The sequence below is a fragment of the Oryzias latipes genome, chromosome 16 (assembly GCF_002234675.1).
Source record: "Oryzias latipes chromosome 16, ASM223467v1".
NCBI classification, from domain to species: domain Eukaryota; kingdom Metazoa; phylum Chordata; class Actinopteri; order Beloniformes; family Adrianichthyidae; genus Oryzias; species Oryzias latipes.
The window spans coordinates 32,625,523-32,641,796 of record NC_019874.2 but is presented as its reverse complement, the minus strand read 5'-3'; the positions used below and the strand labels follow the sequence as shown (position 1 = coordinate 32,641,796).

At 49.0% G+C, this 16,274-nt stretch overlaps 1 protein-coding gene across 4 annotated transcripts in view; it reads right to left on the bottom strand.

Annotated features, from left to right (window-relative positions):
• The window catches only part of LOC101164373 (ras GTPase-activating-like protein IQGAP3), a 53,759-nt gene that overhangs the window by 33,922 nt on the left and 3,563 nt on the right, over positions 1–16,274 (bottom strand). The window contains exons 6-20 of one of the 4 annotated variants that reach the window (XM_023964056.1): positions 15,592–15,659; positions 15,216–15,329; positions 14,962–15,140; positions 11,016–11,100; positions 10,782–10,945; positions 9,799–9,880; positions 9,563–9,726; positions 9,268–9,428; positions 9,077–9,192; positions 8,763–8,926; positions 8,595–8,685; positions 8,244–8,411; positions 6,852–6,994; positions 6,041–6,211; positions 3,645–3,728 (exon numbers count right to left, since the gene is read on the bottom strand). In XM_023964056.1, the coding sequence (XP_023819824.1) occupies positions 3,645–3,728; positions 6,041–6,211; positions 6,852–6,994; positions 8,244–8,411; positions 8,595–8,685; positions 8,763–8,926; positions 9,077–9,192; positions 9,268–9,428; positions 9,563–9,726; positions 9,799–9,880; positions 10,782–10,945; positions 11,016–11,100; positions 14,962–15,140; positions 15,216–15,329; positions 15,592–15,659 (1,954 nt within the window). The remainder of the gene's footprint in view (positions 1–3,644; positions 3,729–6,040; positions 6,212–6,851; positions 6,995–8,243; positions 8,412–8,594; positions 8,686–8,762; positions 8,927–9,076; positions 9,193–9,267; positions 9,429–9,562; positions 9,727–9,798; positions 9,881–10,781; positions 10,946–11,015; positions 11,101–14,961; positions 15,141–15,215; positions 15,330–15,591; positions 15,660–16,274) is intronic. The other 3 variants (XM_023964058.1, XM_023964057.1, XM_023964059.1) reach the window with 3 other exon arrangements.

The window sequence follows — 16,274 nt, the reverse complement described above, 5'->3', positions numbered from 1 at the left end:
CACTAATGCAATACACTCAATGCAAAATGGTAAGGCTCCGGGCCCAGACGGGTACCCTATAGAGTTTTATAAAAAATTCTCAAACAGACTATCCCCAATACTACTTGATATGTTTAATGACTCTCTCTCCCGTGGCTCCCTCCCCCAGACATTAACTGAAGCATCAATTACCCTTCTCCTTAAACCAGGTAAAGATGGTAAAGACTGTGGCTCGTACCGACCCATCTCTCTCCTTAACTGTGATGCAAAGATCTTAGCTAAAGCCCTCTCTCTTCGTTTAGAATCCACAATACAGGATGTGATCTCTGATGATCAAACTGGTTTTATGCCGGGGCGCCACTTATTCAAAAATGTACGCCGACTTTTTAACATAATTTACTCTCCTGCCTCTGTAGCAGAGGCAGAAGTGGTAATTGCACTTGATGCAGAGAAAGCCTCTGATAGGGTGGAGTGGAGATATCTATTTGCATGTTTAAAGAAATTTGGTTATGGTCCCAACTTCATCTCCTGGATCAAGCTTTTGTATAAATCACCCAAAGCCTCCATAATTAGTAATAGCAAGCGGTCACAATATTTTCAGTTGTCACGAGGTACTCGCCAGGGTTGTCCTCTCAGCCCACTACTATTCGCTTTAGCTATAGAGCTCTTATCTATCACACTTAAAACTTTACCATCAATCAGTGGAATTCACAGGGGCGGTAAGGAGCATAGAGTATCTTTGTATGCAGATGATTTATTGTTATATTTGTCAGACCCCATTCTAAACGTCCCTCACATAATTTATGCTTTGAGGAAATTTGGGGCTTTCTCTGGGTACAAATTGAACTTAAGTAAAAGTGAATGTTATCCTGTTAATGATCTGGCTCTCCAAATACAAAATGGCGCCTTGCCATTTCAAATGTCCACAAATGGCTTTAAGTACTTGGGAATCACTATTACAAGAGATATGCAACATCTCCATCAAAAAAACTTCTGTCATTTATTAGAAAAGACCAAATTAGACCTAAAGAAGTGGAGGACTCTTCAACTATCCCTGACAGGAAAGGTTAATTGTGTTAAAATGACTGTACTCCCCAAATTTCTTTACCTTTTTCAGTGCATCCCCCTCTACATCCCCAAAATATTTTTTAAATCTCTTGATAAGATTTTTGTCTCATTTCTGTGGGATGGAAGGAAACCTAGGATACGGCTTGAATTGCTACAGAGGTCTAAAAATCAAGGCGGTTTAGCCTTTCCCAACTTTCAGTACTATTACTGGGCTTCAAATGTAAAGAATATCTTACACTGGCTCCACAGTCCGAGTGTGGACTCTTGAAGCTGCATCATGCTTCTCAACTTCCCTCCATGCTCTGGTCACCTCTGACTTGTCTATCTCTGCCCTTAAATATACCGATAACCCAGTCGTCATAAATACTCTTAAAATATGGTTTCAGTTCAGACGGAACTTTGACTGTGGGGATCTCCTGCATTTGAGTCCCATAAATATGACTCACTTGTTTCCCCATGCTAGACTGGATTCTGGTTTCATTCTCTGGAAACAGCAAGGTATTCATTTGTTCAAAGACATGTACATAAACTCTGTTTTTGCTAGTTTTGATGATCTTTCAATTAAGTTTAATCTCCCCCGGTCTAGCCTATTCCGTTACTTCCAAATTCGCCACTTCCTTCAGCGTCATACCCCAGACTTTCCATATTTGCCATTATGCTCAGGTATAGAAGCACTTCTAGAAACTCCAGTACATCTTAGAAGATTTATCTCAAGGATATATGCTCAGATAACTTCCTTAAAAAACACAAATCTTGTAAAACTCAGGACAGATTGGGTGAATGAGTTGGGGGAGGAACTGGCTTTGGAGGACGACATATGGAATGATGCTTTACTGAAAGTAAATGGCAGCTCCTCCTGTGCAAACTTAAACTTAATACAATTTAAAGTTGTACATCGCATCCACTATTCCAAAGCTAAACTAGCAAAGATCTATCCTAATGTAGAAGCCAGCTGTGATAGATTACATCAGACTACAAAAAACCTAAATGACTGCAGAACCAACTACCAAAAACCTAAACAACTGCAGAACCAACTACCAAAAACCTAAACAACTGCAGATCAGACAACCAAAAACCGAAATGACTACAGATCAGACAACCAAAAACCGAAATGACTACAGATCAGACTACAAAAAACCTAAATGACTGCAAAACAAACTACCAAAAACCGAAATGACTACAGATCAGACTACCAAAAACCGAAATGACTGCAGAACCAACTACCAAAAGCCTAAAGAACCGCAGAACCAACTACCAAAAACCTAAACGACTGCAAATCAGACTACCAAAAACCTAATCGACTACAGAACCAACTATCAAAAACCTAAATGACTACAGATCAGACTACCAAAAACCTAAACAGCAGAACCAACTACTCAAAAAACCTAAACGACAGCAGATCAGACTACCAAAAGCCTAAAGAACAGCAGAACCAACTACCAAAAACCTAAACAGCTGCAGAACCAACTACCAAAAACCTAAACAGCTGCAGAACCAACTACCAAAAACCTAAATGACTACAGATCAGACTACCAAAAACCTAAACAGCTGCAGAACCAACTACCAAAAACCTAAATGACTACAGATCAGACTACCAAAAACCTATACGACAGCAGAACCAACTACCAAAAACCTAATCGACTACAGAACCAACTATCAAAAACCTAAACGAGTACAGAACCAACTATCAAAAACCTAAACGACTGCAGAACCGACTACCAAAAACCTAAACGACTGCAAATCAGACTACCAAAAACCTATACGACAGCAGAACCAACTACCAAAAACCTAATCGACTACAGAACCAACTATCAAAAACCTAAACGAGTACAGAACCAACTATCAAAAACCTAAACGACTGCAGAACCGACTACCAAAAACCTAAACGACTGCAAATCAGACTACCAAAAACCTATACGACAGCAGAACCAACTACCAAAAACCTAATCGACTACAGAACCAACTATCAAAAACCTAAACGAGTACAGAACCAACTATCAAAAACCTAAACGACTGCAGAACCGACTACCAAAAACCTAAACGACTGCAAATCAGACTACCAAAAACCTATACGACAGCAGAACCAACTACCAAAAACCTAATCGACTACAGAACCAACTATCAAAAACCTAAACGAGTACAGAACCAACTATCAAAAACCTAAACGACTGCAGAACCGACTACCAAAAACCTATACGACTACAGATCAGACTACCAAAAACCTAAACGAGTACAGAACCAACTATCAAAAACCTAAATGACTACAGAACCAACTATCAAAAACCTAAATGACTACAGAACCAACTATCAAAAACCTAAACAACTGCAGAACCAACTACCAAAAACCTAAATGACTACAGAACCAACTATCAAAAACCTAAACGACTGCAGAACCGACTACCAAAAACCTAAACAACTACAGATCACACTACCAAAAAGCTAACTGACTGCAGATCAGACTACCAAAAACCTAAACGACAGGAGAACCAACAACCAAACACTTAAACGACCGCAGACGGACTGCAAAAGACCGTAATTGCTGTGCTTCAGGCTTCTGACAGCTGTCTAGGTGAAAAGCGTTCCGCTGTGGTAGCTACCTTCACCACTGCCCTCCAGTTCATGTAGAGCAACTGCAGCCGCCGCCGGTACGCCCTTTGCTGGACGAACCTCCTCCAGTTGGCCTGAAACAGGATCAAGAATGGGGACGAGTCAGCGGGAGTAATTTTGATTAGAAATGCCGACGGAAGGCTCTGGATCCAAAATAAACCCTTCAGATTCAGTCTACGGTGAAGTTGTTTCAGGTTAACAGGCTTTGGTCATGTCCGGTTGAACTTTAAGTTCTTGACAAACACGAACTCATCAGCGGACGGCGCAGACGGTCCCGGTCAAAACAAATGTGCTGCCACTGCTTCAACTTTCCTGAGATGACGATGCCAACACGGTGAGAACGGGATCCCAACAAAAACAGCGGTGAAATAATCAATGTGGCTTTCAGGTTCTGTGGGTGAAATCTACCCTCTTTCAGATTTAAAGAGAGTTTTTTAAAGCCACTCTGTCAGCTAGAAAACCTGGGGCCTCATTTCTAAAACTTTGCGTAGGATTTGCGTCAGAAGTGGCGTACGGATGAAACATAGGACGTGCGTACGCACAGAAATATTGGGATTTATAAACCGTGCGCACACACATCCTACGCATCTTTCCCTTAATAAATCACAACCAATTCTAAATGCAGCGCAGCTTTTGCGGCTTCATGACACGCCCATAGTTGCCCATAAATAGTCCGTGAAACGCCCACAAATGAATATTCATTGATTGTGAAACCATGGCAACACAGAGAGGAAATCAAAAAAACGTAACTTCACTCAATGTGAAGTAGAAGTTATCGTTGGCGAGGTGGAAAAGAGGAGAAAAGTGTTGTTTGGAGGGCACAGTGTGGGCATTACTAATGCCAAAAAGGCACGTGAGCGGCAGACGGTGGCAGACGCCGTAAATGCTGCAGCCTCACAACCTCGGACCGGTGAGGCTACAGCGCTCCATCAGAGGGGGGGGGGCGGAGCGCCAGATGCATGCACCGGGTGACACGCGTGGTTCCTCCGAGTGCTCCTCTGTAACGCCGGGCCCAAAAGCCCGCAGAGGTCCAACAGGACGGCTGGAGGAAGTCGGAACCGGCTCATAAGCCACTCAACAAGTCTCCTTGCTGTCTAAAGATGCGTTCACTCCGAATTCTTCCATTTGCCACATCTTCTAAGATCAGCCGTTGTGCGTCATTACGCATTGTGATGGGGCATTTTATTTCCCTCCATTTAATTACATCTGACAAGCTACAGATGTCGGTAATAATCCACCTGGAAATGGGAAATTGATCAGCAAATGTAATTTCTTGTTGCTTTCTGAATGGTTGAGACATACGCCATACATTGTTTTATCAAAAATAAAACAAACTAAAGGAATATGCATGAATACCATAATTCTGTAGCTAATGAAGAAATGTTTTACTATGAAAACAACTTTCCCCAGTGGACAATTAATGCATCTCTCTCTATCTATCCATCTGTCTGTCTGTCTGTCTGCACCTCTATCTGCTCCTCCAGATGGACACATTGAGGAGAATATCAGTTTTGTACATTATTTCGTTCTGTTAACTATATTATTTATGAGGATGAATTGCACAACATGCCAATATTGCAGAACATATTTCACTTTTCTTTCTGCAAATATGTGTTCATTTGAATTTCTGTTGTAATTTTCGTTTGATCTTTTTTGTTTGTTTCACTGCTGATCGATCAAACGGGTGTTTGTGTAGCTGTTAATTGTCAGACTTGCTTTGTGAAGTCTTCATGTTATTTCTGAGAGGCAGTATTGTCATTTTCACTTTCACGTGTTTCTTCCATCTGCCGACGGTGTCGCCGTTTCTCATTTCACCCGTTTTTGTGCGTACGCCTGGGTCAGAGCGTGAAGGACCGCACATTTTCCCCTCAAGTTTGCTTTTTATAAATCTCAACTATTGCGTAGAGAGTGGCGTACGCCTTCTTTTGTGCGTACGCAACCTTTAGAAATGAGGCCCCTGGTGATCTGTTGGATCCAATTCTAAAGTGATTCTACAAAAGTTCAGTCTGACTGCTCTGCTTTCTGTCTGCGATGATGATGATGATGATGACGATGATGATGAAGACCTCTATTCAGACTTTGGAGAAAATAGAAATTAAGATCAAATATTAGTGAGAACAAAATGACAGAAAGTCTCCAAACTAACCTCAGCGGGTTAACTTTTGCTTTTCAGTTCAACTTTTCATATAAAATGACGTAAAGGTGATTTTTTAGGTTTGACCTTTTTAATGAACGATTAAAATGTTTTTTTAAATAAATGCACATTCAGTGTGGGGCAACAGAAATCTGCTTTTCTTAAAAAACACATTGTTCTTCTTCCTCCAAATAAAAAAACATTGCCACCTTTGCATGCTGCCACTGGTGAGGGATCCGTGTCCCGACCCACCTGTATGACGACAGCAGCAGGGGAGTGACTCTGCAGGTAACGGCAGCGCGCCTGCCGCTGCCGTCTGACCAGGAAACCCCGACATCGCGCTTGCAGCCCAACAATGAGCGCCTCTCTGCTCCGCCACAGGATGCTGCGAGTGTGCGCCGCGGAAACCCCGCTCACCACATCCTGGGGGGGGCAGACGCTTTACATGACAAGAGAACCAAAACAACCTTCTTGTTCACGGCCGAACAAAGGCGCTGACCTTCACCTGTATGAGAGAACTGGACGGAGAGCGGGGCCCCCCCTTATAGAAAACGCCTTACACCTCCAGCTCCAGCCAAATGAAGTCAATGCAGTCGCCATTTTTTCATGATACGGACCCCGACAACGCAAGTAAGTGGTGATTGGTCCGACTCGGCCCGAGTCATCGTTTCTATGGCGACTACTGCCCCCAATCAGGAGTGAGCTTGTTGGAAGGCCACACCCTCTACTTGAAAGTGGGCTACAGAAAATCTGCCAATCAAAGATTTCTACTTATCCAGGTTGTGGCCAGCTTTTAGGGAGGCATCTGATTGGTCAGTTTATAACTTAAATAATTTGAACTACAGAGGAAAACGATGATTATCAAGAAAATGTTCAAAAAAAGAAAGATCCAGAACGGTTCCTCTGACCAATAGACCGAGGAACCGCTGTTTATTTCTCTAAAAAAGTCTACAGAACTTTGGCTTCTTGGAGCCACTTCCTGTCTGGAACGCCAAGGGGGAGGAGCCACTCGATCCAGTTCTCTTGTACAGTCAGTAGTGTGCGCCCAGGACCCTCTCTGCACCTGTATCTCCTGCTGGTTTATGAACACACTGTTGTGGATGAAATTGTCAGGCGCTTCCCAGCTTCCCTTTAAGTTCTTCAAGTGAAAATAGTAGGCGGAGCCATCCTGAAGTTGCATTTGGACCCACGGACTCCTGTTGTCTCCTGAAAAGACAAAAGAAACTTTAGGTTAGATATCACACCTGGTCCAATACTATATGATGAAACCATGAATAAACACCTGTAGTGTCCTCAAGTAAGACACTCACAGGTGTGTTTCCTCAACAGGTGTGTTTCCTCAACAGGTGTGTTTCCTCAACAGGTGTGTAACCTCAACAGGTGTGTAACCTCAACAGGATACCTCAGTGTTACTGGATAGTGTGTTCCAGTAACATGCATGTAGTTACTGCAGTATGTCTGTTAGAACAACATAGTTCTGACCTAAGAGTGCTTGGACCTTTATTGTATGTGTTACCCGAGTTTGGGTTACCTGAGCGTGTGACTATCACAGGTGATGTCAGCTGTGGGTTACCTGAGTGTGTGACTATCACAGGTGATGTCAGCTGTGGGTTACCTGAGTGTGTGACTATCACAGGTGATGTCAGCTGTGGGTTACCTGAGTGTGTGACTATCACAGGTGATGTCAGCTGTGGGTTACCTGAGTGTGTGACTATCACAGGTGATGTCAGCTGTGGGTTACCTGAGTGTGTGACTATCACAGGTGATGTCAGCTGTGGGTTACCTGAGCGTGTGACTATCACAGGTGATGTCAGCTGTGGGTTACCTGAGTGTGTGACTATCACAGGTGATGTCAGCTGTGGGTTACCTGAGTGTGTGACTATCACAGGTGATGTCAGCTGTGGGTTACCTGAGTGTGTGACTATCACAGGTGATGTCAGCTGTGGGTTACCTGAGTGTGTGACTATCACAGGTGATGTCAGCTGTGGGTTACCTGAGTGTGTGACTATCACAGGTGATGTCAGCTGTGGGTTACCTGAGTGTGTGACTATCACAGGTGATGTCAGCTGTGGGTTACCTGAGTGTGTGACTATCACAGGTGATGTCAGCTGTGGGTTACCTGAGTGTGTGACTATCACAGGTGATGTCAGCTGTGGGTTACCTGAGTGTGTGACTATCACAGGTGATGTCAGCTGTGGGTTACCTGAGTGTGTGACTATCACAGGTGATGTCAGCTGTGGGTTACCTGAGTGTGTGACTATCACAGGTGATGTCAGCTGTGGGTTACCTGAGTGTGTGACTATCACAGGTGATGTCAGCTGTGGGTTACCTGAGTGTGTGACTATCACAGGTGATGTCAGCTGTGGGTTACCTGAGTGTGTGACTATCACAGGTGATGTCAGCTGTGGGTTACCTGAGCGTGTGACTATCACAGGTGATGTCAGCTGTGGGTTACCTGAGCGCGTCCTGGACTCCAGCAGGGCTCTCAGCTGTCTCTGGTATTCTTCTGCACAGTCAGACAAAAGCTCCTGCAGGTGCAGCTCAGGTAAAGCCAGAACATGGAGGGTCTGTTTGATCCGGTTTTCCTTCACTGCCTGGTTCGCCGCCGCCGCCGCCAGGCAAACTGCAGGACAGTGTGAAGTGTACAGCAGCTGGATCAAACTCCTCTGCCTTTGGGAGATCCAGCTGTGATGTCACAGCCAGTTTTCTTCATGACACTGCTGCACAGCTCATTTCTCCTCATGTTTTTCTAGTATTTATGTCAAACGACGACAGCAGTCCATTGAAAACCTGTTGTCCAGCTTACGTTTCAGAGCTTTCTGGCTCTGTTGGTTGGCCTGGTCCACTGCAGCTCTGATGTCCGCTAACCACAGCTCCGCCTCCGGGTCTCCGCTCATCTGCGTGGACGGAACAGGTGACCTCTACACACGACGCCGTTACCGGGGTGGAGTGTGCAGAGTAGATGTGAGCTCACCTGGGCTTTGTGCCGTCTCCTCCGGCTCAGCAGAGTCAGGTATCTACCCCGGTTTGAGGGAACCACCCCCTCAAGTCCACAGCAGGGCAGCAGAAGAGCAGACAGCAGCTGCTGGGGGTCTGCTCTCAGCACAGCTTGGTTGATGCAGCCAACGGCCTGCAGCTCTGAAGTAGCCATGAGGGGGAGAGCGGGGGGGTTACTGTGTTTAGTGGAGTGTTGTTTTTGTCACTTCAGTCTGCAGCTGTGTTCAGATGTCAGGTTGTGTTACTGCTGTGCTCATCATTGTTGTGATGCTAGTGTGTGTTTTCACATACGCTGGTGTTCATCTTTCACTGCCTTGTTGACGTCGGTGATTCCCTCTTGCAGCTGATTCCAGGTCAGCAGATCGTGCCCCGCCCTCTGCTTCACCTCCGTCAGGTGCAGACAGTACCTGAACGGCAGTGAAATCATCCACATCAAAGCCACAAAGGAAGTCCGACACAGCAGCAGGTATTCAGCGTCACACCTGTGCAACAGGTCGGGGTCCACATCAGAGAGTCCTGCGGACAGACTGAGCACAGCGGCGTTGAACTGCTGCTGATGTCCCGCCTTCAGCGCGTTGTTGATGAGCGCCACCGCCGACAGCATGTCCACTGCCACAAACAGCTCCTCCTGCTTTAGCCCCCCCTAGGAGACACGAGAAGACCCCAGCATGAAAGGGTCTGTGTGTGCACCTTCAGGAGATTGACCTCCATGAAGGTCGGCCTTCAGGAGGTCGGCCTTGGTGGGGCCCGTCTTCACGGGGTGGGAGCGGTGTGTACCTGTGCAGTCCGTTTCTGCAGATGCTGGAGCTCTCTGTGGTACAGATCAGCAGCAGATGGGAACACCTCTGGCAGCTGCAGGTGGCTGTCCATCAGGCAGCTGACGGTGTGACGCGAGTCGCTGCCACGCAGCGCCGCATTGACGCGCTGCAACGCCTCACATACTGAAACGCACACAGGTCCATGCAGAGAAGTCCACAGGAAACCTGGACCTCACAGAGCGGCAGAACACTCACCATCTCTGTCCTCCTGAGCTTTCAGGTTTGCTGCAAAGATCGAATCCTGCAGCTCAGCAACTTCCAGAGGATCCTCAGAGTCCTGAAGCAGAGGTCAAAGGTCAGGTCAGGAGACCTTAAGATCATCACCAAAGTTTATAGATGAAACTCTGATAAAACGCCCTTTAAAGACCCGCTCTGATGAAACTCAGTGTTCTTATGACCCTTTTGTGATGGAGGTCATTTATTAAGAAAATTAGAATTTAAACTGCATTTCTGAGTTTGTCTTTATTCAAATCATTGTGAGTCAGGAGCAGATGAAAAAAATACTACTTAAAAAAGCAGTCAGTTGTGACATAGAAACTGAAATGGGCGGGGCCACAGTCTCCCTGCTCCGCCCCTTTCTGATCATCCACCTGCAGACCAACAGAACCATGAACGTCTTTGATGTTCTGGTCTGAGCAGGAATCTGGATCAGAACCGGACGGCTGGATAGATCTGATGCTGCTGCCATTTTTGTTGGACGGCTAATGTTGGGTTGATCGTCGACTTTCAATCAGAATCAGAACAAAACGGTTCCGCTCCACTTTCATCCAGAATTTCTGCCAACCAGGCTGGATTCTTCCCAGTCGTATGTTCCCACCGCGTTATCTTCACGTTCAGGAAGAACATCTGCACCGTCGTCACGGGCCGAATGGTTCTGTTGTGTTCAATGACTGTTAAAGCAGCACAGCAAGAGGTGCAGATGGAACCTTGGGAGATGTAGTGAATTAAAATCCAAAAGTGGGACTGCTGCTGAACAACAGAGGATTTGTCAGCCATGTTGGCACAAAGCAGGGAGAACGCTAAGCAGTTGGATTGGTTCATGTCTGAGCTCCTAAACATGATTGGCAGAGACCGTTGGGAGCTTAATGAGAGCGATTGGTCAAATCTGCAGTGATGGTAACAAGTTGTAATGTTGAACATTTAGAAATCCTGGCGGGTCTGAGGAAGCTGTGATGTACCAGAACCTTCTGCTGGCGTTCCTCCAACAGCTGATCCAGGTACCAAGGCCCGTTTAGGGTCCGGAGGCCACTAAGGCCCAAACATGGCAGCTGCAGTGAAGAGAGCAAAACCCGCTCATCGGCGGCGTCCAGAGCTGCATCCACCTGTTCCAGCGCCATCCGAACTGCAACCACAACACCAACAGTCAGCTGACTATGATTGGGGGCGGAGCTACAGGGATTGGAGTTTCTCACCATTGACAGTTTGAATTTGATCCTGGATCTCCATCCGAGTCAGGTACTCCTCATACAAGTCTCTGTCCTCTGATGTTCCTCGCTGCTGATAGGTGAGACACGCACACAGGTGAGACACGCACACAGGTGAGACACACGCACACAGGTGGGACACACGCACACAGGTGGGACACACGCACACAGGTGAGACACGCACACACAGGTGAGACACGCACACAGGTGAGACACGCACACAGGTGAGACACGAACACAGGTGGGACACACGCACACACAGGTGAGACACACACACACACAGGTGGGACACGCACACACACAGGTGAGACACGCACACACAGGTGAGACACGCACACAGGTGAGACACGCACACAGGTGGGACACACACACACACAGGTGAGACACGCACACAGGTGAGACACGCACACACACAGGTGGGACACGCACACACACAGGTGAGACACGCACACAGGTGAGACACGCACACACACAGGTGGGACACGCACACACACAGGTGAGACACGAACACAGGTGGGACACGAACACAGGTGGGACACACGCACACACAGGTGAGACACGCACACACAGGTGAGACACACACACACACAGGTGAGACACACACACACACAGGTGAGACACGCACACAGGTGAGACACGCACACACACAGGTGGGACACGCACACACACAGGTGAGACACGCACACAGGTGAGACACGCACACAGGTGAGACACACGCACACAAGTGGGACACACGCACACACGTGGGACACACGCACACACAGGTGACACGCACACAGGTGAGACACGCACACAGGTGGGACACACGCACACACAGGTGAGACACGAACACAGGTGAGACACGCACACAGGTGGGACACGAACACAGGTGGGACACACGCACACACAGGTGAGACACACACACACACAGGTGAGACACACACACAGGTGGGACACGAACACAGGTGGGACACGAACACAGGTGGGACACACGCACACAGGTGGGACACACGCACACACAGGTGGGACACACGCACACACAGGTGAGACACACACACACAGGTGAGACACACACACACAGGTGAGACACGCACACAGGTGAGACACGCACACACACAGGTGGGACACACGCACACACAGGTGAGACACGCACACAGGTGAGACACGCACACAGGTGAGACACACGCACACAGGTGAGACACACGCACACAGGTGGGACACGAACACAGGTGGGACACGAACACAGGTGGGACACACGCACACACAGGTGAGACACACACACACACAGGTGAGACACACACACAGGTGAGACACGCACACAGGTGAGACACACGCACACAGGTGAGACACACGCACACAGGTGGGACACACGCACACACACAGGTGAGACACGCACACACACAGGTGAGACACGCACACACACAGGTGAGACACGCACACACACAGGTGAAACACGCACACACACAGGTGAGACAGGCACACACACAGGTGAGACAGGCACACACACAGGTGAGACACGCACACACACAGGTGAGACACGCACACACACAGGTGAGACACGCACACAGGTGAGACACGCACACACACAGGTGAGACACGCACACACACAGGTGAGACACGCACACACACAGGTGAGACAGGCACACACACAGGTGAGACAGGCACACACACAGGTGAGACACGCACACACACAGGTGAGACACGCACACACACAGGTGAGACACGCACACACACAGGTGAGACACGCACACAGGTGAGACACGCACACACACAGGTGAGACACGCACACACACAGGTGAGACAGGCACACACACAGGTGAGACAGGCACACACACAGGTGAGACAGGCACACACACAGGTGAGACACGCACACACACAGGTGAGACACGCACACAGGTGAGACACGCACACACACAGGTGAGACACGCACACAGGTGAGACACGCACACACAGGTGAGACACACGCACACACAGGTGAGACACACGCACACACAGAGGTGGGACACACGCACACACAGGTGAGACACACGCACACACACAGGTGAGACACGCACACACACAGGTGAGACACGCACACACACAGGTGAGACACGCACACAGGTGAGACACGCACACAGGTGAGACACGCACACACAGGACACACGCACACACAGGACACACGCACACACAGGTGAGACACGCACACACAGGTGAGACACGCACACAGGTGAGACACGCACACACACAGGTGAGACACGCACACAGGACACACGCACACACAGGACACACGCACACACAGGTGAGACACGCACACACAGGTGAGACACGCACACACAGGTGAGACACGCACACAGGTGAGACACGCACACACACAGGTGAGACACGCACACACACAGGTGAGACACGCACACACACAGGTGGGACACACGCACACACAGGTGAGACACACACACACACAGGTGGGTCACACGCACACAGGTGAGACACGCACACACACAGGTGAGACACGCACACACACAGGTGGGACACACGCACACACAGGTGAGACACGCACACACAGGTGAGACACGCACACACGTGAAACACGCACACACGTGAGACACGCACACAGGTGGGACACGCACACAGGTGGGACACACGCACACACAGGTGAGACACACACACGTTAGACACGCGCACACACACAGGTGAGACACGCACACACACACACGGGTGAGACACGCACACACACACACGGGTGAGACACGCACACACACGGGTGAGACACGCACACACACGGGTGAGACACGCACACACACAGGTGAGACACGCACACAGGTGAGACACGCACACAGGACACACGCACACACAGGTGAGACACGCACACACAGGTGAGACACGCACACACAGGTGAGACACGCACACACAGGTGAGACACGCACACACAGGTGAGACACGCACACAGGTGAGACACGCACACAGGTGAGACACGCACACAGGTGAGACACGCACACACACAGGTGAGACACGCACACACACAGGTGAGACACGCACACACACAGGTGAGACACGCACACACACAGGTGGGACACACGCACACACAGGTGAGACACACACACACACACAGGTGGGTCACACGCACACAGGTGAGACACGCACACACACAGGTGAGACACGCACACAGGTGGGACACACGCACACACAGGTGAGACACGCACACAGGTGGGACACACGCACACACAGGTGAGACACGCACACACAGGTGAGACACGCACACACGTGAGACACGCACACACGTGAGACACGCACACAGGTGGGACACGCACACAGGTGGGACACACGCACACACAGGTGAGACACACACACGTTAGACACGCGCACACACACAGGTGAGACACGCACACACACACACGGGTGAGACACGCACACACACACACGGGTGAGACACGCACACACACGGGTGAGACACGCACACACACAGGTGAGACACGCGCACACACACACACACAGGTGAGCCACGCAAACAGGTGAGACACGCACACACACACACAGGTGAGACATGCGCACAGGTGAGACAAGCATACACACACACACACGGGTGAGACACGCACACATACAGGTGAGACACACACACACACAGGTGAGACACGCACACACACAGGTGAGACACGCACACACACAGGTGAGACACGCACACAAACACACACACACACACACACACACACACAGGTGAGCCACGCGAACAGGTGAGCCACGCACACACACGGGTGAGACACGCACACACACGGGTGAGACACGCACACACACGGGTGAGACACGCACACACACGGGTGAGACACGCACACACACACACACACACAGGTGAGCCACGCACACACACACACACGGGTGAGACACGCACGCATACAGGTGAGACACACACACACACAGGTGAGACACGCACACACACACACACACACAGGTGAGCCACGCAAACAGGTGAGACACGCACACACACCTTACACACAGCGGTGTGAGCCTTCCTCTTCTTCGCCTGCTGCAGCTTCTCCTGGTAGACGCACATCAGCGCCTCCTCCAGGTCAGTGAGCAAGGCAGCAGGATTCCTCAAAGTTTGAGCCGTGACGTGCACATCTCCTCGGTCCAGTGCCTCGTTAATGGCAACCACCGCTGCATGCACTGATGGGAAATCACAGCTTGAAACCTGCCAGCTCCTCCCACCAACTCGCTGAAGCCAACCAGAATCCGCCTCACCTGCGGCTTCGTCCACCGACAGCTCATTGGTCAGGATGCCTCCTATCTTGTTGAAGGCTGGCATTTGGATTCCGTACCTGTCCAGCTCCAGCTTCATGTTGTTGATCTCTTCATCTGTTCAGTCACAACCAACCACAGCTCGCTTCAGTCCGCTCAGTTAGACTCGTTCCTGCTCTAGCACACCTGGTTTGGTCCACAGGACCCGCCAGCACCTGGCAGAACTGTGGACCCTAGCCAGGTGTGAAGGGAGTGGCTTAAACGTTATACAAGATGAGGTGGCTCCTAAAGCTAACCCGGTTCCAATACCTCCTTCCTAAACGCCAGATTCCCGCCAACAAGTCTTCAGTTAAAGCACCTGGACAGCCCAGGAAGTTACCTGTGAACATCACTTGTCCATACAGGTCATGAATGGGTGGAGCCAAACCAAGTCTGTGCAGGTACAAGCTGCAGACACACAGGAGAGCAGACAGACAGGTTAACTGTTGGAAAATTGTATACAAGTCATCTCATATTTGCTTTTAGGAATTACCTAGCTATAGAGGTAATATAATTATGTTTGCAGAAGTGTTTGTGTCCAAGTTCCGTTTCACAGGGAGGTGAAGGCTAAACGACTGTCCAAGATCAGCATGTTATCAGCTTCCAGACCGGAATCAAAGGAGGCTCTGTGTCAGTTTATCGGTGAGAAAAGGCTTTGCAGGGCCAGAGACGGTGTGGAAAGACTGAACGGATGGACACGTTACAATGAATGTTTTCTGATAGCGCTGCAGCTGTGTTCTTATCTGTTTCAGCTCATTTGGAAATGTAATAAAAGGGGAGGGGGCAGGAATATGCACCAGAGCGGAGAGAGACAGTTACTGGGCATTATTCTCTGTTCGTTCTCCTCCTAAAGGTCCTTCTATCTCTCGTCTTTCTTTCCGTTTGACGTTATTCAGATGTTGCAGGTTGTTTGAACCCAACATTAACAGACACACAGGTGAGCAGACAGACAGATTAACAGACAGGTGAGCAGACAGACAGGTGAGCAGACAGACAGGTGAGACAAACAGACAGGTGAGCAGA